General features: G+C 38.6%; 5 protein-coding genes across 7 annotated transcripts in view; 4 read left to right on the top strand and 1 right to left on the bottom strand.

Moving 5' to 3' along the window:
- The first annotated feature begins 408 nt into the window (after positions 1-408).
- Positions 409-5,065, top strand: LOC103149997 (oocyte zinc finger protein XlCOF6.1-like). The gene is made up of 2 exons (XM_007569416.2): positions 409-782; positions 2,144-5,065. The coding sequence occupies exon 2, from the start codon at positions 2,159-2,161 to the stop codon at positions 3,368-3,370; it is 1,212 nt and encodes a 403-aa protein (XP_007569478.1). The 5' UTR covers positions 409-782; positions 2,144-2,158; the 3' UTR covers positions 3,371-5,065.
- A 990-nt stretch (positions 5,066-6,055) lies between these two features.
- On the top strand, positions 6,056-10,707 carry LOC103149993 (gastrula zinc finger protein XlCGF26.1-like). 2 transcript variants are annotated; one of them, XM_016680366.1, is made up of 3 exons: positions 6,056-6,451; positions 7,770-9,400; positions 9,441-10,707. In XM_016680366.1, the coding sequence occupies exon 2, from the start codon at positions 7,835-7,837 to the stop codon at positions 9,365-9,367; it is 1,533 nt and encodes a 510-aa protein (XP_016535852.1). In that variant the 5' UTR covers positions 6,056-6,451; positions 7,770-7,834; the 3' UTR covers positions 9,368-9,400; positions 9,441-10,707. The 2 variants fall into 2 exon arrangements, with proteins under 2 accessions (XP_016535852.1, XP_007569467.1); XM_007569405.2 differs by having other exon boundaries at positions 7,770-10,707.
- Positions 10,708-11,283: 576 nt separating this feature from the next.
- On the top strand, positions 11,284-16,965 carry LOC103149992 (gastrula zinc finger protein XlCGF57.1-like). 2 transcript variants are annotated; one of them, XM_007569401.2, is made up of 4 exons: positions 11,284-11,401; positions 11,513-11,685; positions 14,459-14,606; positions 14,910-16,965. In XM_007569401.2, exon 4 carries the CDS (start codon positions 14,980-14,982, stop codon positions 16,360-16,362), a length of 1,383 nt encoding a protein of 460 aa, XP_007569463.1. In that variant the 5' UTR covers positions 11,284-11,401; positions 11,513-11,685; positions 14,459-14,606; positions 14,910-14,979; the 3' UTR covers positions 16,363-16,965. The 2 variants fall into 2 exon arrangements, with proteins under 2 accessions (XP_007569463.1, XP_007569464.1); XM_007569402.2 differs by lacking the exon at positions 14,459-14,606 and having other exon boundaries at positions 11,285-11,401.
- Positions 16,966-17,624: 659 nt separating this feature from the next.
- Positions 17,625-19,420, bottom strand: LOC103150027 (tripartite motif-containing protein 16-like). The gene has a single exon (XM_016680390.1). It carries the CDS (start codon positions 19,209-19,211, stop codon positions 18,075-18,077), a length of 1,137 nt encoding a protein of 378 aa, XP_016535876.1. The 5' UTR covers positions 19,212-19,420; the 3' UTR covers positions 17,625-18,074.
- A 3,283-nt stretch (positions 19,421-22,703) lies between these two features.
- LOC103150026 (THAP domain-containing protein 10-like) overlaps positions 22,704-24,820 on the top strand; it is a 3,460-nt gene continuing 1,343 nt past the window's right edge. Inside the window, exons 1-2 of the mRNA XM_016680396.1 lie at positions 22,704-23,159; positions 24,162-24,328. Coding sequence (XP_016535882.1) covers positions 22,803-23,159; positions 24,162-24,328 — 524 coding nt within the window. The 5' untranslated portion in view covers positions 22,704-22,802. The remainder of the gene's footprint in view (positions 23,160-24,161; positions 24,329-24,820) is intronic.

Below are 24,820 nucleotides of genomic sequence, written 5' to 3'. Positions count from 1 at the left end.
AATCATCATTATTATTACTTCATTATCTCAGCTGACGCTCTCCTCCAGAACCACAGCCAATCAGAACGCCAGACCAGAAGTAGCTTCTATCGAGAGAAAAATAGCAGATAAAACAAAAAGCTAACAGTAGAAATAACAGCAAATAAAGCAAATTGGAGAGTAGGAAAAGAAGAAAGTGAGGAAAATAAAAGTTTTGTGATCAGGAAGAGACAGTTGAACACGTTATGGTACGCTGTAAGAAATATGATACCTTACAAAGATTGAAATGAGAAATGTATATTAGGAGATTACAATATCAAGTTCTTCAGTGTTCTTTTAATTAGATGTCAGAATCCACTGTCCACACTCCTTACCAGCTGGTGGCACCAGCGCTACACTTTTAGGTTGTTTGCTAAACGCCAATAATTACAAGAAGAAGAGGAAGCAACGCACGATGAATGGGGCTATCATTCCAACCCCAAAAGCAAAAAGAAAGAAGATGAGGAAATAAAGTTTGAGTTCTTCGCTTTTTATTAAAACAGTCATATCTCCTTCTTAGCTTTGTTGATATTTGAAACACGCCTTTAGACATAGTTTCCTCTTGTTTTAGGAGCAACAGCTGCCTGATGGAGACTAGTTAGCCTCAAAGCTAGCGGTCAAGCTAACACTATGAACAAGAAGCAAACAGTTTAGTTTTAGAGAAAAGGGGGCAAAACGGACTGTTCACGGATATTACTGGCGGCTAACTGGACTCTGCACTGCTAGCATCTGCTTCTCCGAGGAACACGGACGACATTCTTACGGTGAGAGAGCAATATTTGACGTGCTGGGACAGTAAACGTTAGCTAGCTTCTGGACGGAGACGTTTCATTTCCGCCATATTGGGAGTGGAAACAGCGGCCAGTAAAAACAAAGAAACTCAAAAATGCATAACAAACTAAGGAAAGGGATATACAGAGGAATACGGACGGCACCGACTTAAACAAACAAGTGATGTTTAGTTAAACAATAAACAAACAAAAATACGGATATAAAATAGTTTTGAGTGCCTCGTTTTTGATGGAGTCTGATATTGATTGTATATATAGCTTCACAGCTTTAAGGAAGTGAAGAAAGTATTATAAACAAATTGAAAAAGTGTTTAGCCCAGTTAATTTTGAATATGCTTTTTAGGACGCAGAAATCCAGTCAGTTAAGGCCCTTTGATTTCTCGTTATTCGATTTTTCTGAATAAAATTAGGAAACATAAAGTCAATGTCTTCACTGGTTTTATTATCTAAGTGTAGCTTATAACAAAAAGAGCACTAACCTGCAGATTTCTGGAACAGTAAGAAACTTTCACAACTCTTAATACTTTTACATTAACAAAATGTGGACAAAGAAATCAGCTATTGGAAGCTAATGATTATTTCAGTATTCCAGTAATCCAATGAAACAAAATTACAGGTTCTGCAATTTTAAATATTAAAATTGCATAAAAATATAAACAACCCAATCTTTTTTTAAATAGGAAAATAAACACTACCTAAAATTCAGTAACGCAGCATTCCTGTAGTGAACACTGGATCATTTGAAGCAAAGGAAGCTTCTGCAGCTAAATAAATATCTCTAACAACAACATGTGAAAAGCTCAGGCCTTCCTGCTGGACTGAGCGTCCAGAACAGTGAAGGGGTGATCTGGTGATATTGTTTGCAATTAATACTTGGATAGAAAAAGTTGTTCAATAGGAGATTTTTAAACTCTTATTATTATTATTTTTTTTTTTTTAATTTTATTTTTTATTTTTATTTTTTTAACAAAATGTGATGCAGGTGAAACTACCACCTGAGGAATTCTGGGTAGAACGGATTTAGACTTCTTAAATTCAAAATGTTGGGTTTTTTTTTAGTTTTAGTTTTATTACAGCTCTGTGTTGTTTCTCAGCAAATGGTTTTCTTTTGAGTCTATACTTTGTTAGTAGTCATTTGATTACTAAATTAGCTGATGATTATTTAGTTAATCACAATTAATCTGCTTTAATAGTTTCAGCCCTAAATGATAGAGCAGAGATTTCATCAAGTTGTTGAATCTGCAGCAGTTAATCTTGAGCAAGCAACTCCAAATATTCCAGATTTAGTTAAAATCTTCTAGTTAAAGTTCTGCTTCTGTTCTTCTCTCCATCAGGTCTTCTGCTCCACCATGTCCACTTTTACTTGGGAGGTTGTTGCTGATCGGTTTCTTGTTCACCAAGAGATAAACTCCAGTCCAAACGCTCTAGAGATGAAAGTGGAACAGGAGGAACCGGAACCTCGACCAGTCAAAGAAGAACAGGTTGAACTTCGTGTCTCTCCAGAGGAAGAACTGCTTGTAGTGAAGCTGGAGACTGACTCCTTCACAGTGACCCCTGCTGGTGACGACATGATAAAGGAGGAACTTGAGCCTGTTCTGGTTAAAGAGGATGAAGAGCAGCTTGTAGTGAAGCAGGAGACAGAGAGCATCATGGTGACTCCTGCCAGTAAACCAGAACTGAACCAAAACCTACTCCTCTCTGAAAGCATTAATGAAAATGAGAACCAACTTCAACAAGGAAGCAATCAGAAAGACGCACATAAAGTGAAAAAGTTGACGTCACAGAAGAAAAAGTCGTTTTCCTGTGAAATATGCGGTGAAAGTTTCACTCAGCTTCGATACCTGACTGTTCACCTGAGGACTCACAAAGATGGGAAACCTTTCCAGTGTGCCATCTGCGGAAAAGGTTTCACCAAGCAGAGCAACTTGACCGCCCACAGGACAATTCATACAGGGGAGAAACCCTTTCCCTGTGAACTGTGCGATAAATCTTTCAGGACCAACGGTCAGTGGGTCAGCCACACCAGGACTCACATAGGGGAGAAGACCTTTCCATGTCCAACTTGTGGAAAATGTTTTACCCATAAAAACACACTCAACAGGCACGTGCAGATTCACTCAAGTGGGAAATCTTTGTCATGCCTGACATGTGGAAAACGTTTTGCCAGAAAGACTACCTTGAATGTTCACGAGAGGAGTCACACGGGCGAGAAGCCGTATATCTGTAAAGTCTGTGGCAGTTCTTTCAATTATAGCTGGCATTTGTCTAATCATGAAATGATTCACACAGGCGAGAAGCCGTTCTCATGCGCAACCTGTGGAAAGAATTTCAGGGAGAAAGGAAGTTTAAAAACACACATCAGAGTTCATACGGGTGAAAGACCTTTTGTCTGTCGCGTTTGTGGAAAAGGTTTCGCTCAGAAATATAATCTAACGGTTCACATGAGGACTCACACAGGAGAGAAGCCATATTCATGCAAAGCATGTGGTAAATGTTTCAGTGACAACAGTCATTTCAGGCAACACATAAGATCTCGAAAAGATGAAAAGCATCTTGCATGATAGGAAATCGTTCCATCAAGCAATAATTTCTAGAAACCCAGCAGGGAATTCACAGGTTAACATTTTTTACCAATCATGCTAAATTTTTACTGATATGCACAATAAAGTTGCAATAATATGAGAACAGTCATAAGAGTAGAAGAATAGAGTGATTATATTCAGATTCTGATAATATTCAGATTAGTCATATTACCAGAATGAGGTTGTATTTCAGGAGAATAAAGTAGGAAAGTCCTATGAACGTACGATGGAACACAGCAGTAATTTTATTAGAATTCCTTCCTGAAAAGTAACTAAAATGAGGAATGTCTTGTGAAGTTATACTTTGGTATCAGTTTTATAAAAATGAAATACTTGATTTTTAATTATCGTCAGTAGATTGAAGCAATTATGCAAATGGCTGAGTGTATTTCAGAGGAAGAACCACATTGACTTGCCTAGTTGGTCGTGTCAGATCTTGATAATTTTGCTGCCATTAAAACAAAATTTTCTTGTAATATTTGATATCCTCTGTTTTTACAGATATGGCGACCTTATTGTAATTTCAAAAAAGAAAATCGGACCCTTTAAGGTTTACTGAACTTCATTCTTAACGTTATCGCTAGTCATCTCAGAGTAAGGGGATTGTGTCTGGGCAGCGATAAATTAGTTTAGGATTCAGATATCGATTTATTTTATTGGCTTGATGGGTTTTCAAATTGCTAAATCCTTTTTTTCCTTCTGAATATTCAACCATTTCATTGCTTGATTATATTTTCTAATGGGTGTTTTAAAAGCAGAGTACTAAGTTTATTGTGCAGAGCTGGTTAAATGGATAGATTAGGGATGCAACTAACAATTATTTTAATAGGACCTAATCTATTGATTATTTTTTCTACAGTTCTTTTTTTAGAATCTCCATCACTTTCTGTGACTAAAACTCACTCATGTTGCTTGTAAAAATGTTTGTACTCTACAACTCTCACTGTTGTTCTAGTTTACACATCATGACATCACTTCTCTTTGCAAAGAAAATAAAATATGAATTTAAACTTTAACTGACTTTATTTTAAACAACAAATATATATTTACATCTGGTAGATAGCAGTGAGCTGAATTATTATCACAACTTGAAGACTGGTAATAATAACTTACCACTGGTCTTTGCTCCAAAACAGATAATGATTAAATGAGTAAATAAAACTAAACTTTTTTCCCAAGCCATCTTCAAAACACTAGTTTCCCCCAGTTAGTTATTCTTACATCGGTCCAGCGCATGCAGCCGTCCCAATGCTGCGTGTGTAAAAATACACATTCACCCCTCTCTTCTGCTACTTCTACTTTGTTTAAATTGACTTATTAGCAAAAACAAGCAAATGAGTTGCTAATCTTTTGTTTAAACTTAACTCACCTGCAGAAACACCTGCAGGTGCTTTCATGCATGGCTGGCTGTTGTAAAGTCTGCATTTGACCCGTTTCCCTGATTGATTCCTTATTAGCTTTTGGGCTGATATTCTAAATCCCATCCTGAACTGTGAGTTTGCTGCATTGTTATGTTTCTATAATTTCACTATTATAAATGAGTTTCTCAGTTTGTTGGGTTTTTTTTCTTTTGTGTAGTCGTCAGGTTGCATGTTGATAACTTTGAGTTTGGCTCAGTATTTTGACTGTAAGTTTAAACTATTGTGTTAATAAATTACTTTGCTTTGGAGAAAAGTTGTTTGTGCTTGTATGTGTCATGCGATGCATCAGATGCAAGATGTCTGCATAACAAAGAGAAACCGCTTCCTGGAGAACCACAGCTAGACAAATGAACAGAACGGCAGTAATGCTTTTCCCAATAAAATGATGCCCTTGTGTATGAAATAATCTAGAAATTATGAATTTCAACAAAATATATACTTGTTCAGTTTGGATTTTGAAGTACTGGGGTTTTCTGTTTATTTTTTAAAGCAAAAATCATTGTGACATGGCACCCAGATGGTTCTGTAGCTGTGCAGAAGCTCATTGGTCCTTTTGCAGAACTGCTCCTGCTATGAGAGGCTAAAAATGTTTAAAACACACACATTTCTTCTTGCGTGGTCCAAAAGCTTCCTCTCTTAGAGACTTTCTTCATTGTGCATTCTGTTTACTGTGCTCAAGCACATGAAGTAACTAGATCATCAGGGTAGAACAGATGTTTTCTGTCTTCAACTTTCAGAACAAGCAACTCTATAAATAAACTTAAAAGAGCAACAAGTAACTTATATACTTTAATTTGCATAAAAATATGCAAAATTATCCAATTAAGGTTGAAGTAAAGGAACATCATTGATCATTCTTAGTCTATATGTATTCAAGTCAGAAAATTAATAGAAAAATACCTCGAAGTTAAGTAATTCTGAAAACATTAGACCCAATCAAGCAGACTAACAAGCCATTTTTAGTGGTTTTAGTGATAAAACGCGATGAAATTAAAACATTTCAATGGCGCCTTAATCTAAACCTCATTTCTACCTAAATGTTAAAGCAACTAAATTATTTTTAGTTCTTTTATCCTTAGTATCATGTTGCTTAGAAAGTGCTGAATATGACTGTGGTGATCACTTTATTTCACTATAAGTAAATTTTTTTATAAATGTAGGCTATTTATAAATATATAATGGTACCATTAAAGTACACCTTTAATGGTGCATTAAAGGTGTACTTTAATGCACCAGCGGTGATGACACAGTGCAGCAGGGCAGAGCATGTTGGGAAACATCCTCACAGAGAAATCGCGATAACGTCTCTGTAACCTGGGTCGCTACGAACAATTTAGAGGGCGAAAAGCTCCGTGCTCTTCATTTAAAGACTACTTAAAACGGTATTCCATCCCAGGCTTCGATAGTAGTTACAGCTTGCCGTTAACGCCGATTCATTTCCGTTTTGTCAACAGTAACAGCCTGAGGGAAACCAGTTAGCCTCTGAGCTAACTGAAAAGCTAACTCCCCGAGGGACAGAAGCAACCAGTTTCATTGAAGCCAAAAGCACGAATGTCTTAAAAACAGACAATGCTGGACATTTATTGGATCCTGGGATGTTTAATGAGCTTCTCATTTAAGTGGAAAACGAGTTTTTTCGGTAAGAGGACCTTGTCTTTTAACCAATAGCAATAAGTGCTAGCTTGCCTATCTGCTACACTGGCGGAGCTGCAGCAACATGTCAGCGTGGCCGCCATGTTGGCAGAGGCAACTTCAGCCAAAGAAGTATTTAAGTGACTGGAGCTGCGGTTTTATTGGGACTAAAGGGAGTTTGCATTTTTAGTTAACTGTTATAAACCCCAAGCAAAATGTATTACGTTGCTCTATATAGTTAAACACCAAGAAAAATAAATGTTAATTTCTTAATCCCTGAAGTTACATCTATTTGAACAAAAATAATTGGAACAAAATAATTTAATATTTGTTACTTAAGGAATAAAACAGATTTTTTTAATCCCAGTGTACTGGGTGAATATTGATTGAATTTTCTTTTGTTGTTGATGTTGCTATTGTTGAAACAATACTTTACTTTTTCATCATTACAGTGTTTTAAATGCATCTGAAATTTTTGCTATACAGGTCCACGAGGTCCTAGTCCACTTTTTGCAACATGAAATTATTACAAATTAAATCAGCATCATATCCCCCACTCCTCTTCTCCTGTTAGACCAAGTCCTGTAATTTATCAAAGAGTTAACTCCCCAAACGGACAAATATGCTGATTAAACGAAGAAAATGAACATCGTGCTTCATGGAATGGTTATGAAATGTTTCATTGCAAAATTAAGAGAATTGTTTTTGAAATTGAGAGAATAAAGTCATAATACTAGAATGAACTAATAGTACTAGGAGAAAAAAGTAGTAATTTAATAAGTTCTACATGGTTTAGATCTGGATCACTGACTGAAGCTTTTGTTTGTTCTTTAAAATTATTTTTACTTGTAATTTTACCACATTTTATGTTAATATTCCAAATTTATTCTGCTAATATTATGACTATTTTCACATTGTTTCAACTTTATTCTTGTAATTAAAAAACTAAATTCTTGAGTCTACTTCCCTAATTTGGGAAGTAGCGACATTAAAAACTAAGTACTCTTTTGTCAATTTAACAGCTTTGACATAATCTGGTTTGAACTACATCTAAAAAGTTTTATCAATGAAGCAAACATGAAAAGAATATACATCAGGCTTTATTATTTTAATTTTTCAAAAGATTTAAAATTATTTTAAATAATATTTATGCTCTTTGCCATTTGCTGTGTAAATATTAACTCATATTTTTCATATATAATTTGTAGTTTTGATTTCTGATTAATTTTAAAAGCAATTTTTAAACATTTTGATAAAATCTTAAAAGGAAAACATTTTTGCGTTTTAGCAATCTTAACATTAAACATTTTCTGTTTTTCCTGCAGGTTGATCACTTTCCCATTTCCGACAGGACCTCCAGTCTTGGTCTCAACGAACTAAATGTCAAGCAATGAAGGAGGAGGAGCAGTCGGAACCAGAATCCCAGCCGATGGCGACGATGAGCAGGGATCCAGAGTCTCAGTCAGTCAAAAAAGAAGCGGGAGAGTTTCGCCTCTGTCAGGATGAAGAGAAGCTTTTAGTTAAGCAGGAGATAGAAATGGTTTTGGTGACTTCTGCCCATGAGGACGTCGTTAACAATGTACCGCAACTGGAGCAGATGATGGAGACTGGTGAGCAGGTTAAAGAGGAACCAGAACCGGTGCTGATTAAGGAGGAACAGGAGGACCAAGATGAAAAGTGGCTTGTAGTGAAGCAAGAGATTAAAGAAGAGAGTCAACCAGAACCAAACAAAGCTCAACTTTTCTCTGCAAATTCTCCTGATGGTGAGAACCATCAGCAAGGAAGCAACCTGAAAGCCTTGGGAGATAAAGAGTTGAAGCCAAGAAAGAAACGGTGTAAAAAGAACCTGCCTTCCTGTGAAACATGCGGCCAAACGTTCACTCAACTTCGATACCTGACAGCTCACCTGAGGACTCACAAAGACGGGAAGCCTTTCCAGTGTGCGACCTGTGGAAAAGGTTTCAACAAGCAGAATAACTTGACCGTCCACATGAGAATTCACACGGGAGAGAAACCCTACCCTTGTGAACTGTGTGATAAATCCTTCAGAACCACCAGCCAGTGGGCCAGCCACACAAAAATCCACATCGCTGGAAATCCTTTCCGATGTGAGACCTGTGGGAAAACCTTCACCAAGCAAAACAACCTAACCAAACATGAAAGGGTTCATACGGGCGAGAAGCCCTATCCTTGTGAACTGTGTGATAAATCCTTCAGAACCACCAGCCAGTGGGCCAGCCACACAAGAACCCATACAGGAGAGAAGCCCTGTTCCTGCTCAACTTGTGGAAAAGGTTTCTCCAGACGCTACGACTTGAACGTCCACATGAGAACCCACACAGGTGAGAAGCCTTTCTCGTGTCATATTTGCGGGGAACGTTTCATCAGGAAGATCACCTTCAACTTTCACGTGAGAGCTCACACGAAGGGGAAGCCCTTTGCCTGCAAAGTCTGCGACTCGTCATTCAACTACAGCTACGATCTGGCTCGTCACATGAGGATTCACACGGGCGAGAAGCCATTCCCGTGCCTGACCTGTGGGAAAACCTTCAGGGAGCGAGGAAGTCTGAACGGCCACATCCGAATTCACACAGGCGAGAAGCCGCATGTCTGCATAGACTGTGGGAAAAGTTTCGCTCGAAAGCACAACTTGACTATTCACATGAGAACCCACACAGGCGAGAAGCCATATTCCTGCGATATATGTGGAAGGTCTTTCACTGACAACACTATACTGCTCAATCATGTCAGAACCCACTCAGGTGAAAAGTCTTTCTCATGTCCTTATTGTGGTAAAAGTTTCACCAAGAAATACACTTTGACTGTCCACATGAGGACTCACACAGGCGAGAAGCCGTTTTCCTGCGAGTCGTGTGGGGAGGCCTTTATTTCCAGAGGCAAACTGACTAAACATGTGTGTTAAATGAGCCTGCAGTGGGTTTTACTCACATTAGTAATGGATATCAAGCTTTGTTTACTCAAAAAAGGGTCAAATCTGACTGAACCTGTCTGGTTTGGAGTAACAGCACCACCTATGGGACAAATAATTTTATTGTTATTTATTGTTTAGGAGTTGATTAGTCAAAGAAAGAAAACAGATTATGGAGGAACATCCGATTTTCTCCAGACTATTTTTGTCTTAAGTTTTCTAAAAAGCAAAAATCTTATTAATGCTTAATAAATGTATTTACATTGGTTTAAAATTAATAATAATTATATTTGATTTACCCATTAGTACTTTCATTTTTGAACGACTGAGTGCATTTGTACAATGCAACAAAAAAAAAATTATTTTTTACTTCAGTCAACTTCAAATCCAGGTTAAAATGACAATAAATTTTGCTCATTTTTATGAACGAAATAAAAGTACCAAAGTTCACAGGCTACATTTTAAAGTTTGTGGTTGTTATGAGAGGCTGCCCATAACTTTGGCAGTAGCTACAGGTTTATAGCTAAAGGTACAGTAATAGTCAATAAGGTAGAATATACGCCCCAACGAGGCTCATTTGGCAGAATGAAAGAACATGAAAATAACCTTCAAGCAGATATTAAACATACTTTTCATAAAGCCCACATTTATGTTTTTAAATGCTTTTTTTATTGTTCTGATCTAATTTAAATGTTAAATGTTTCATTAACTGAAGTTAAGTTAAGCTTCAGTAAGTGAAAAATCCTAACAGGAATAAAGGCTTTCAAGCATTTGTCTGAACATTTAATCTTTGTGTTTGACGTGGTGTTCCTGAAATGAATGTATTTTTCTTTAATATTCTGATTTATTAAATCGGACTGTATTTTTTTATTCAACTGCTCAGAATGTAATAAATATAATCTATATTAGGTAAACTTTAAATGTCAGTTCCTTCGGAGTCAATGCTGTTCTTAAATGTTCATTTTCTCCCACTGTTTGGTAAAATTACTCCAAATGAAACCGTAAAACCATTTCTTTAAAAACTTTATAAGCCTTTAACTTCTGATGAGTCATCAGTTTGGAAAATATGTTTCATTAAATGTATTATTTCAAAGATGGACCTGTTTTTAATCATTAATCACCCTTTATCTTTTTTTCAGTTATTTTATTACAAAACAGCATAAGTGTGACTAACATTAAGTACAATCTGTTAATTCTTTCAATCTTTTAAATAATACAAATTCCCTCACTGTAAATGTGTGATTGACTTGTTTCTGTTGCATCTGTAATCAGTTATGAGATTAACTGAAATATTTTATACACTAATATTAAATAATGTACTATACCAACCCCTATAACATCCTTGCAATTGTTTTGGACTCTATAATCTTCTGACTCTTTTAACTCATTTTTGACTGCTACTTTTGTGTTCCTTCATTTTTTGTCTTTTTTTATTAAACAAGCACTCCTCCCTTATTTAACAAAATAATTTGGAAATTGTATTTATTTATTTATTTAGGTTTACTTTGCATGAAACAATTACAAAACAACATTTATATAAAGGGGGGAATAATTGTAATCTTTATGTTTTACTTTTCCACCACTTTATAAACGTCCCCTGACAGACCATCGGTTAAGGTGAGCGTTATCCTGCAATAATGTTCTGCTCTGCTGTTAATTGGTTTGTTATAGTGAATGTGAAGAAAAAAATACCAAATTAAAGTTGAGAAAGATGAGTTGTTTTTTATTATACAAAATTTTTGAAAATTTACCTCCTATTTTCGCTTCTTTTCTGTGGTACATATAAATGAGCCAATTTTTAATGATGATTGAAACTTTTATAAAATAGAGCCGTTGATGCTTATATAAGAGATCTTATAACCAGGTTGATGGCATTGCAGTGGATGTATTTATTGCATAGTCTTTTTTGCCTAATGCAGAACGTAGTATTTTGTTATTGTCAATCCTGTACTGACCAGAGGATGGCGGTAATGCTCCATCTCAGTCGATTTACCAACCACCGTAAGAAGCAGAAACGTTAAATAAAAGGTTGGTGAGATTCTGATCATCATTAGAAAATGCTAAACATTATCACCTCATCTTTGAAGTGCGGATATCATTTCTAGTATTCCTTTAATACAGATTTCTCTGTTTTATCAGCAAAAGTATCGTGAGAGCGGCTATAGTTAGCTTCCGAGCTAAGTGAGAAGCTAATTGTTCGAGGAGAAGAAGTACTTCCCTGGCACAGGTGGCACAGACACTAAGAAAACTGGCACATTTTCAGACACTGGATCGTTTCGAGGATTTTCCGAGGGACAGGACGAGTTTTGCCGGTAAGAAAGCCATTATTGGCGAGCGGTGACGAGCTAGCTTCGGTCTGTCTGCGCTGCGGCAGCACGTCAGGCCGTCCGCCATATTGGGGAGGGGAAAATGGCGAACAAACCATAACTGAGCCGATAAACTGAAGATGTATCCCGATTAAAAGCCTTACAAACGTTTTTATTTGACAAACATGTAAAAATTTGATAAATTTAAACATTATTTATACATCAATTCTGTCTTTTGCTAAATCTTACATCATTTAACTTTGATTCAATATTTTGACCATAAAATTCAACAAATTATGTTGACAACACATACCAGCCCCTATGGCTTTATAATATATGCAAGGATGGGCAGTAATTAGTTGCAGTTTCTTGAGTAAGTTTTTCATAATATTGTACTTAAATCAGTTGTTTCGCACTCCATATGTTTACTCCAGTAATATTATTCTAATGTATTGCTATCTGTTGACTCTTTTAACATCAGAAACAGAAGAAAAATAGTTTTTTTAACAATGAAAAGAAAAACTTTCAACTTTTTTTGTAATCAAGTGAATTTATTGAAAAACAGAAGAGCAGACTTTGACTTTTTTCATCTAAATCTAAAGAATTGAGAAAAAAGTTTTTGTTTCATCTTCAGATTACAATAAATAAAACTGAAGCAAGTTCATTTCACTTCAAACTTAACTGATCACAGTGCAGAGAGGCTGCAGCCAGTGTTGTGGTCAAGACCACCTAACCCGAGACCAAGACAAGACCAAGACCAGAGCGTTTCGAGACCAAAACAAGACCAAGACTTTTAGGGTCCAAGACCAAGTCGAGACCAAGACCGAAGGAAGTTGAGACCGAGTCAAGACCAGCGCCCCATGCTACAGGACACGATAAATATGATCAAAATTGCTTCTCAAATTGATCTCAAAGATCCATATTCCCATAAAAACACCTATATATTGAATATTTAATAAATGTTGCCAATATTAAAAGCAGAACAAACTTTGTTCTGCTTTGTTTCCATCTTTGTGCTACAATCCGCGGTGGTCTCATGCCATCCCTAAAAAGATAACGCCCTGAGTGTTTGCCCATATTGCTCATGTCAGAAACCATCACTGTCTGCACCATTAAACATAGCAATTAAGGCGATGCCCTGACGGTAAATAATGCTCAACTATGAACACTGACCAAGGAACAATAAAGAAGTAACCAAGCACAAGGCGCTCACCATGACTGTTTTCACCCTCTCTCCTTCTACATGAAACCAGGCAGTCTGACACCATGGCAGACTACCATTACAGCTGCCACTTTGACCGAAAACAATCAAAGAGCAATGTGCATGCTCTGCGTGCTCTTTTGTTCTTGTGTTTTATTTATTTGTTAATTTAAAAAATATCAATGTACATAATTACATAATATAATGATAGCTACTGCAGTGTACGCAGAGCATTACAAGAGCAAAGAACAGCTGTCAGTGACACTCCAGTCCTATTTTCTAAGTAAAGAGCCGTTCAGAAGAATCGGACTGTTCCTGAATGCCACATCACTATATTGCGGACTTTTGAACACAGCGTTGTCCCATATATGCGACAAGTCAGTCAACACCTCCGCACAATAATTAAGTGCAGTGAGTGACTTTTTTTCATCACAAATGCTTATGTGTCTCTGTACACCTAGCTTTGCTAAAATCATGTCAGCGGAGCTTACCTTAGGGTTAGCTCTGTTGAGCTACTTTTCTAAGTGATGAAAAAAGTTAGACGTTGTTCCCACCGTCTGTGAAAGCGAAGTGATGTTGAGTTAGCTGTGGCCATCGGATTTCTTATGATTTATGCAGCGCTATTCTATTACTGACGAATAGACAGACATCTTCTGCTGCTCAGAGAAAACCACTGCACATGTCTCAGAGCGCCACGTGTGAGTGAAAGATGGGGGAGAGGGAGGAGAAACAGAAACATAGTTATTGCTTGGATTTTAATCGGTGCGTTTTGCATCCACTGAAAACAAAGATGTTAACAAATAAACTGGACAGTATGCTGCACGTTTAGTGATATTTTCACAGTTGCAGTTTCGACTGGTCTTGAAATAAAATGCTGAGTCCTCAGCGACCGAGACCGAGACAAGACCGAGACCAAATGCGGTCGAGTCCGAGACGAGACCGAGACCATCAAAAAATGGTCTCGAGACCAAGAACGATCTTGAGTACTACAACACTGGCTGCAGCCAGTCAGCAGATGTTGGCTCCATTCAGCTTCCAGTCTGATACCAGCAGGAGATCAGCTCTTAAAGTAATAAAGTTTAAATTTGAGCCATCTTCACAACGGTTTTCAGTTCAGAACAACAGAATCACCAAAACCTCAGACCTCTAAGATCTAATCTCTCCACAGAATCAAATAATGAAACTTAATATTAATCAGAGTCTTTAAAAAGTAAATCTGGTTGATTTCAGTCTAGTCAACATTTGGAGAGTGAAATATCAAGTTTGAGCATCGATCTGTCAACCAGGTCCAGAGGTGGGCAGTAGTTACATTTTCTAAAAAAACTTTTAGGAATAAATAAGTTTAACTTTGCTGCTTTATTAGATCTATAATTCTCGTCCGAGGATAACTTAACCAATATTCCAATCAGCTTTATACTACTAAAAATATCTTTTATCTTTGAACAGTTTTAAAACGTAGTTTTAGCTTAAAGGAGAGCTGAAATCAAATCTCAAGAAATTGATTTTGTATGAATATAATTTATTCTGAACCACTTCCATAACACTTTCTCTGACTGTAAAATAATCCTGTTTCCACAGTGTGGTGGTTCTGGGGTTACTGTCCACTCAGTCTGCCTGACCCGGGTTCATGACACACACTGTGCCTCAGCGAGCCACTAGAACCAAACTACTGTCCGCTGGTCGATGAGTGGAAATAGAAGGAAAATTATTTTTATTGTATATGAAGGTATGCTGGAAGGCTTTCAGACTGATATACAAATGTACAGAAAATCAACATGCAGGTGCTTTAATGATTTTCCTTCACCTGATGTTAGCTTAAAACACTCCAGTTCTCCTTTAAAGCCCTTTTCACAGATCATCAGAGGTGAAAAATAAAAGTACAGCAACATTGTCAAAGTTGGTGTTTGACTAACTTTTATCTTTATTGGTTTTAAAGCGTAAAGTCGGTCATATTGTGTCACTTAGTTGAGTTAATGTTGAGCACTTCCTCCAAGCTTCACATTAAAGCTGTTCGTTCTTCTGCTCTCAGGCCTTCCACCGCATCATGTCAACTTTGGAGCAGCTCCAGTGTTGACCTCAAAGAACCAACAACCACAGAGATGAAAGAGCAACAGCAGGAAGCAGAACCCCAGCCGGTGACGGGGATAAAAGAAGAAACAGAATCTCAACCAGTTAAAGAGGAACATGTTGAGTTGTCCATCTGTGGACCATTGGTGATGAAGCAGGAGGCCAGCAGCTTCATGGTGAATCCTGCACATGAATCAGAGCTCCAGCAGACGACGGAGACTAAAGAGGAACCAGAACCGGTAGAGGTTAAAGAGGAGCTCTGCAGTGATCAGACTGAAGATCAGCTTGTAGTGAAGCAGGAGGCTGAGACCTTCATGGTGTCTCCTACTTGTGAGCAAAAAGACAATGGTGAACCAAGCAAGAACCAACAGCAGCAAGGAAGCAACCAGAAAGACTCCGGATCAAGTGGAGAAAAAGATCTGAAGCCAGACAGGAGACATCAGGACACCAGAAATCACAGGGACGATGTGGACAAGTCAAAATCAAAGACACAAAGAAAAAAGCTGCCCACTTGTGAAATGTGTGGGAAAAGTTTCACTCAGCTCAGGTACCTGACTGCTCACCTGAGAACGCACACAGGTGGGAAACCATTCAAATGTGTGACCTGTGGAAGAGATTTTATTAAGCAGAATAACCTGACTAAACATGTAAGGATTCATACGGGTGAGAAACCATACCCATGTGAATTCTGTGATAAATCCTTCAGAACCAGCAGTCAGTGGGACAGTCACACTAGAACCCACACAGGCGAGAAGCCCTTTTCCTGTCCCACTTGTGGAAAATGCTTCTATAGGCGCTTTGACATGACCATCCATGTGAGAACCCACACAGGGGAGAAGCCGTTTTCATGTCAGATTTGTGGAGAGCGATTCATCAGAAAGACCACCTTTAAAGTCCATGTGAGAGCTCACACAGAGGAGAAGCCGTATGCCTGTACGGTCTGCGGCTCGGCCTTCAGGCTCGGCTATGATCTGGCTCGTCACATGAGGATTCACACGGGCGAAAAGCCGTTCTCATGCCCGACCTGCGGAAAATGCTTCAGGGTGAGAGGCAGTTTAAATGAACACCTGAGAGTTCACACAGGTGAGAAGCCTCATCTGTGTTTGACCTGTGGAAAAAGTTTCACCCGGAAGCGTAATCTGACGATTCACATGAGAACCCACACAGGCGAGAAGCCGTTTTCTTGTGATGACTGTGGTAAATCCTTCTCTGACAACACTGTGCTGATCAACCACATCCGAACCCACACAGGCGAGAAGCCCTACTCATGTCCTGCATGTGGAAAAAGTTTTGCTAAAAGATACACCCTGACGGTGCACATGAAAACCCACAAACGTGAGAAGCCGTTTTCCTGCCAGTCGTGTGGTGAGGCTTTCACATCAAGACGTAAACTGACCAAACATGTCTGCAGTTAATTCCTAGAATACCTGCAAACATCAGCATAATGAATAAAACACTCTGTGCTTGGAGTGCTGCTGCCATCTGCTGGACAAATTATATTCAGAGGGAGATTTACTGTAGAATCTGGGATTTTTCTGGTCTTCTCAGATGCTGATGATGTTCTTATTTAATTTCTTTGTTGTTGGAAGAAATAATTCATGTTTGTTTTTAACCGTATTTATTGAAGTCATGACTCTGCTTCCAGCTGTGTTTGACTAAACATCAGCTTCATGTTTCCTAAAGACTCTTCACTCTTCATTCAACATGATCTGAGCCATTCTGGTACGAGTCCGATTGTTTTCAAAGCATCTGCAGCCTGAAAGGTCAGGTCACATTTTAACTGTCTACAATGAAGTCTCGCTGCCGTTAAATTAGCAGCATAAACGACCAGGCAAAAACAAAAAAAATCATATTTCAGCAAAATGTTGAATTGAGCACAAAGGCCTGCTGTGTGAATGCAGCCTTTGTTGAATTTCATGAGCCTGAAGTGTTTGTGCTTTGTTGCCAGATTTCAAACTAATCTCTTTGAGACACAATATATGTGCTGCAATTCCTGTAAATAAATGAGAAATGTAGCATTTTGCCTGCACTCTGATTTCTCCCTTTGCAGAGATCAAGGACTGGGAAAGCAATCAGGTTTTAGAATCGGAGGGGTTGTCCAATCAGCTTGGAGCTGAAAGTATCTGGTCCAGGACCAGCTTTATTTTTATTAAAAATAATATTCCATTAAAAATTGTCCAAAATAAAACAAAACACACACGCACACACACACACACACACACACACACACACACCTGCTGCATTTCACTCAATCCAGTGGACACAACACATGAACATAAATTCTTTATTTTTATTTATTGGGAATTTAATATTTTTTTCTTCATCTGTCTGCAAAAGATATTAATTTATTTAATCTCCAACTTACAAACACATTTCAGGAGAAAAGTAGAACTAATCTCAGTTATTTTGGCCTCTAAGGTTCCTCTGGAGGCCGACCAGACGCACGTTATTAGTTTGTTTAGCCAGACAAGCAGCAATTTAAATTTTATAATGTGCTAAATGACACTTATTTAATTAGTGAGTATTTCTCACCAGCGACATGCTTGTTTCCCTACATTAAACTAGTGCCTGTTATGCTGCTTAAAACAAATTTATTTTCCATTTGGTATTTGATTTTATTTGTCAGATAAATTATTTTCCTTCAATGGGGCAAATAATGATAAAGATCAGACTGTAGAGCAGGACTGAGGAAACTGGATTTATTGCAGCTTATATTGTGGTTATTTTACCAACATCTCCTCTTTTTGATTTTCAGATAGCGTGCAGTGATAGTATGTTCCTAAGCATCAAATCGTTCTTGGATCCTCTAGTTTTATCAAAGCCAAGCAAGTTAAACACAGGAGACTAGATATTAGTCATGCTGCAGTCAAACATGAATTATACATCAACTTTTACAAACCAGAACATCCAAATACATCAACACACACATTAAGTTTATATTTTCATGTGGAGACATATTTCTGAGATGCATAAGAAAGAAAAGATCCATCAGCTGTGAAGTACTTTACGGCTTCTGGAACACAGAAAACTACAATAAACCAGAACAATAAAAAAGATCAGGGCAGAAGAGACATCAGAACAATAAACCTGATCAATTATCAGAGAGACAAAAGGGAATCTATTTGGGTTAACAGAACTTTGCAAAAGATTCAGAATCCCTGTCTTCAACACAAACCCCAGCATGTAGCGGCTGAGTGAATCTGGTCTGGACTCTGTGGAGGAGAGTCATATCCTTCATGACTTTAGAGACGCTGTAGAAGGACAGAACACCTGCTCTGTCATCCAGGTACACTCCGACTCTGGAGGAAACTGGACCCGGGGTGGGGGTCCAGATGTTGTTATGACCAAAACTAAAACTGCTTTCAGAACAACTCAGTGCCCAAGATTTGTCATTGTATCCAAATCCACATTCGTTCTTGTTTCCTGCTCTGCTGATATTGCTGTAAGCGACGGCTACACGAACTCTCCCTTTCCACTCCACCTCCCAGTAACAACGCCCAGTCACTCTCTCTCTGCTCAGAACCTGAGGCCAAACAGAAAATTTGCCTGTACAGTTATATAAATTTCGCCTTGTCCATGTCACTGTCCTGTTCTTCACATTTACTTCCAAATTACTGTTTGCTGTGTTTGGATCCAATGAGAATTCAAATGTATATTTTAAGAATCCGGCTCTGTTCTGTGGTTCTGGTTCTGCTGCAGCCGACACTGTGTCATGGCCTTTATGTTCCTCCATCAGACAGATGAGACAGATACACTTCTGATCAGTGCGGCAGAACATCTTCATCAACTCATCATGACGAGAGCAGACATTCTCCAGAACGTTCTTGAACGGCTCCACCAGCTTGTGTTTCTTAAATGTAGCTGAATCATAATGAAGGTGAGGATTTTTCTCACAGAAAGAAGCCAGACAGAATAAACAGGACCTGAAGGCTTTCAGTTTCCTCCCAGTGCAGAAATCACAGGCCACGTCTTCAGGTCCAGCATAGCAGTGATCAGCAGGAGCAGCTTGGAGTCCAGTCTTCTTCAGCTGCTCCACTAAAGCTGCTAGCATGGTGTTCTTCTGCAGGAGAGGCCTTGGTGTGAAGGTCTGTCTGCACTGAGGGCAGTGGTAGATTTTCTTCTCCTCATTCTCATCCCAGAAGCTTTTAATGCAGCTCATGCAGTAGCTGTGTCCACAGGGAATCGTCACCGGATCCTTCAGTAGATCCAGACAGATCGGACAGGAGAAAGTTTCTCGGTTCAGCTGAACTGCCTGCTGCGCCATTTCACCTCTCAGTCACAGTGACTGTGTGAGTTTCATCTCCAGAGAACAGAAACTGGTTTGAGCTCCGATCCACCAATCACAGGTCAGTGCAGAGAAGCTGCAGCCAATCAGATGTTGGCTCCTCCCAGCTTCAAGCTGTATGAGAGCAGCAAGGAGAGGAAAGCTTTGATTCCAGGAAGAGAAGGGCTAGAAAAGTCATGACGTTTCCAGTTTAACCATCTTCACAATAGTTTTCCTTTCAAAACAACTGAGTCACCCGAACCTCAGCTCTCCAACGTCTGATCTCTCCACAGTATCAGAAAATCAAACAAAGAGCTTCATAATTGAGTGTAGGAATAAAACTCTGATTTAACAACAGAAAAACCAGAACATTTTCAGGAGTTTCATATTTATAAACTATCAATATTTCCTTTTGCTTCAAAAGCATCCATTCATTTTCTGTACACTCTTGTCCCCAGTGGGGTCAGGAGGTTCTGACCCCACTGGAGTCATGAGAATGACTGCGACATATATGCTCATTATTATTATTATTATTATTATTATTATTATTATTATTATTATTATTATTATTATTATTATAGTTGTTGGATTTGAACCCTGAACTATAATATTGTGATTGAAGCACAGAAACACACAAGACGAACAACCAAAGTCTCACACACGCACACACACGCACAGACACGCACGCGCTCACTGCTAGAGATAATCTAACTTTGTTTTTGGACAAACCAGAGCACCTGGAGGAATCCCATCCTTTCAGTTATAAAAACTTTGTTTCCCTTCAGATAGTTTTGAATGTAAATTGAATCTAAAGGGATTTGTTGCCCTTCTTTGTTTATGACCGTCTTTTAGCCACTGATTGTTTTTTTATCTTGTGGTTAGAAGTCTTTCTTGGGAGGATTGAATTGACCCTCAAAGGAAGTTCAGTGGCTTTTCTTTTTCTCATCCTCATGATTGATAAACTTTGGTTTGGTCCCAGGTTCCAATTTTTCTTTCACTTTTAGATCCTGAATCTTTCTCAGGTAATTTTTTCGAATGTCCTGCAGATCTTTAACGGTATTTTCAGCCTCGGTGTAATCGCGGAGCAGCTCAGTTTGACGGGACAGATCTTCTGTTAGGATCTGAAGATGTTTTTCTAACTTTGTGTTAAGTTTTTTTAGCCTTTCCTTCTCTTGTTTTGCACTCTTGTAGACATATTTCAGGACAGGCATGTCAATTAATTGTTGTTCAATGCTATTAAGCTCTTGTAAAAGTTCAATATTCTTTCTTTTTACTTTTTCCAATGTTTTATCTTTTTCACTGATTTTCGCCTTCCAAGCCCAACAGTGATCCTCATGACTCTTCATCTCTTTCACAACATTTTCTTTAATCTTCCTCAAGGTTTCAATTGAATTCTTAGCCTGTCTGTGATTATGATACAATCCATTTTGATATGAAAGTTTGTCCTTCAGTACTTTAAGGTTTTTCAATAACGTTGTGTTAAGTTTTATGAGCCTTTCTTGCTCCATTTTGGACGCTTTACACTGAGATTCCAACATCTCTTTCTGAATTAATTCCTGCTTCATCCTCTTTGATGTCTCCATATGTTCAAACGCTTTTCTCTCTAAATTTATCCGTTTTTTTTCTTCTGCCTCCCAGATATCTAGCTCCAAATGTAACTTCTCACCCTGTTTTTCACATGCTTTGCTCAACTTCATCTCGGCTTTCTCCAAAGTTTTCCAATCTTGTTTCTGAAATTGGAGGTCCTTGGTGTTCTGAAGCTTTTCATTCATTTTGATGAGTTCTTGAACCGCATTGTTATTCCTTTTCCGCATTTCTTCAGGATCAAAGGAAGCAGATTCTTCCCTTTTCTTGAAAATGTTCAACATTTTGAGATTTTTTTGTTTGAAAAGGAAGAGCAAAATGAAACACAGATCAGAAAACTGAGAGAATGCAGTCAGAATACTGAGAGCTAGAATATCAAAGGCATCTGTGACATCATTGATGACATTATGTGTCCTGGAACTGTTTTAAAATGTTAGTGAGTGAAACAGATGGGAAGAGATAATAATTAGATTAAAAATAGGCCATACTTATCTAAATGAAATTGTGTTTAATTGGGAGAAAAAAACAATGATTAAATGGGATGTGGAGGAAAAGAAAATGTGGAACATGCATTGATGAATTGTGACGTGTATATGCCTGAAAGGACACATACACGTCACAATTATATTCCTTTAAGAATGGAGTCTTAAAGGAATATAAGGACCTGAAGGAAATAAGGACAAAAATTCTACAGTAAGGAAAATATTATTTATGGTACAAAATTTAAAACCAATTTAAAGGACGTAACTTATTAATGCTGCTACACACTCATGTACAGTAGGTGGCGGTATGCACCTTGAAGTTGCTTGTGATCCGCTATTATAAAAACGAAGAAGAAACTCCGCTCCAATAGGTGGCGGTAGCGTGCTTTAGCTGGTTGCCTAGAAGGACGAAAAAGGAAAGGAAAGATAAAATTGGTCTTTATTTTCTGGGTGTTAATATTTCCCTATACCGCGCTCAATTAAAGTATTTACAGACTCTGTTTAGCACTGCATTTTTGTAGCTTCGGCAGAAAGTACAGCTTGAGTTATGCAATTCATCTTCTGAACTAACCCAGAAGCTAACTCTCTAACTCTCCGAGCACAAACACCAACTGCATTTCTTTCTGTGTAGAAGGATAAATTGTACTTGAAACACTGCAGCTGGATTGTTTCGAGGCTTTTCTAGAGGTAGAAAAGTGAAGTTGGTCTTTAACATCTGCACTGACTGAGCTGCACAAACACGTCAGGGCGTCCGCCATCTTTGGTGAGTCAACAATGGGCAGTGAATCAAGTGAAATGAGCAGAGAAGCTGCCATACTTACTGGAATAAAAATCATTTAGGGTATTTAACTATATAAACAAATATCTTTCTGCTTTGAGCCTTTGAATATCTATGTGATGTGAATGATTTTTAGAAAAATATACAACAGATTAGATGAAACAAAGAAGAGACTTAACACAGATCGCTGGATGTTTACTGGACGCTGCGTTGTTTCCAACTTTTCCTCTGGAGTTATTTTTGGTAAGAGAAAAACCATCTTTGACTGATAAAAGTGGTTCTGTACAGAGTAACTAATGTACAGATAAAAAAACGTTTAGAAAGATACAGATTGAGCTGCTTTTAAAGAAAATCACAGAGTGGCAAAACCCTGATAGACTATATCTATTAAAAATAAAAATAAGCTTTAGAACAGAGGTGTCCTGCAACCTTTAGATGTGCCTCTGCTGCACCACACCTGAATAGAATAATTAGGTCATTATCAAGGCGCTGGAGAATTTATCCACACAAGAAGGAGGTAATTAAGCCATTTCATTCCAGTGTTTTGTACCTGTGGCACATCTAAAATCTGCAGGACAGCAGAGGACTGGAGTTTGACACCCTGCTTTAGAACACTTGGAATGAAAGTGCCGTTTGGCTCAGATCCGCGTTGGACTAACGTCATATCCGGTGGTGCGCAGCCCTTTACAGGATGTGACAGTTTGCTTTTCTTCAGTGTCCGCCACTTCATGTAGCATACTGTCAAAAATGCCGAAACGTTGCGTAGCGGCTGGGTGTTCTAATTACCCAAATGAACACATTTCACTGTTCTCATTCCCAAAAGATGAAAAGCTTCGAGACCAATGGACGCAGCAGGTTCAGAGAACCAGAGGCAGCTGGCTTCCCACTCCGTCTTCTGTTCTCTGTAGCGAGCATTTCACTGCAGACTGCTTCGAGGAGGCGCCCGGATTAAAGGAGTCTTTCGGTTTGGAAGTACGCTACAAACGGGTTGTTAAACCGACTGCTGTCCCTTCGATTTTTGAGATGAAACCCACATCTGAAAACAGTACCAGCAGAACCAAACGGCACAGAGAAGCGCCGGTTCCCAGACACTCCCGGAAAAGAGTAAGTCTGTCGATCCTGTCGGGTTCGAGAGATATATAAATCAAAAGATGTTTTCATAGTATAGTCGCACTTCAGCTTATTTTTTACTGAAGTGTGAGTGAAAAGGAGTCATAAAAAATTATATTTCAGTACTATCTCTAAGGCTTAAATAATATACAAACATAAAAATATCATTCATAAATTCATGGAGTAGAAACTATTTTAAATTAATTTTTTCTTGTATACAAAGTTTCAATTTCCCGTAAAATGCTGTCTCTCTCTGGTGCGTTGGTTAAAACTAGTATTATCTGAGAAAAAGGTAACTGAACAAGTGTTTCTCTTGCCTATCTTTTTTATTCCAGAATTATTACATTTTTAAAATGTGCTATTTGTATGTCTTATTAAAACATAATTTGCATTGTACTCCACGATATTGAAGGTAATTGCATCATATCCGGTGGCGGAACGCAAAGGGGGCGGGACTTCCGGCAGACGTAAACAATAAGGCCAGTGGTGTCCAAAGTGGGTCCTGGAGGGCCGACTTCCTGCATGTTTTGTTCTCTCCCTGGTGGTAACAACCTGTTCAGCATGTCGGTGTTCCTCTTAGGCCTCTAATGAGCCATCACTTGATCCAGGTGCGTTAAACCAGGGAGAGAACTAAAACATGCAGGATCCCGGCCCTCCAGACCCACTTTGGGGACCACTGTTCTTGGCGATCTTCTGCATATCTTCAGTTAAAAGACTGTGTTTGTAGTAACAATATCTTCAGTTTGGAAAACATAAAGACAGCAGGTATGTCTACTCCCCAGATCCACTTACCTGTCTAGTGGTAGCAGTGATTCATTTAAATTGGGCTGCCAACCACCAATAAAATCAAAAGAAGACGACTACAGGTACATTAACTGTAAGGCAGAATTACGACCTGAACAAGAGTCAGAAATTTGATTGTGATTAAAAATTGGCTGCAAATGTTTTTATGATATAAAAATGTCATTAATGTTGTGCTGTTTTTTATTCTATCAGGTCTTCCACAGCAGTATGTCTGCCAATCAAGCTGCCGTAACTTCAAAGAGGAGCTCCTTTCTTGATCACAAGATGCCAAATGTTAAAATAAAAGAGGAACTAGAATCGAAGAAGATTACTGAGGCTAACGAGGAACAAGAACCAACCAAAGACGAACATGTTGAACGGTGGGTCTACGAGGATGAAGGTCAGATGGAGATTTCTGCTTATGAAAAAATATTCCACAATGTACCAGAACAACGGCAGATTGTAGCAATGAAGAAGGAACCAGACCCAGTGCAGATAAAACAGGAGCCAGAACCAGAACATATGAAGGAGGAACCAGAACCTTCGCTAATTAAACTGGAACTAGAACCTGTGCAGATGAAACGGAAGCCAGAACCTGTATTGAAGAAACAGAAAGGTCTTTCCAGTAATGCTCAAACCCCAACGGTTGTAAACACAAAGTCAAGAGGAAACACAACCCAAAAAAGCTCCTCTCTGCACAAGGCAACAAACCTAAGAAAAGAAACAACAGCAGGCGAAGAGGAACCAGTGGAAACAAGAGGCCGAAAGCCTCCGGAGCAAACGGGGGGCCGAAAGCCTCCGGAGCAAACGGGGGGCCGAAAGCCTCCGGAGCAAACGGGGGGCCGAAAGCCTCCGGAGCAAACGGGGGGCCG

This window comes from Poecilia formosa, unplaced genomic scaffold (assembly GCF_000485575.1).
Source record: "Poecilia formosa unplaced genomic scaffold, Poecilia_formosa-5.1.2 Scaffold240, whole genome shotgun sequence".
Lineage (NCBI taxonomy): Eukaryota > Metazoa > Chordata > Actinopteri > Cyprinodontiformes > Poeciliidae > Poecilia > Poecilia formosa.
This window is presented reverse-complemented; position numbering and strand designations above follow the sequence as displayed.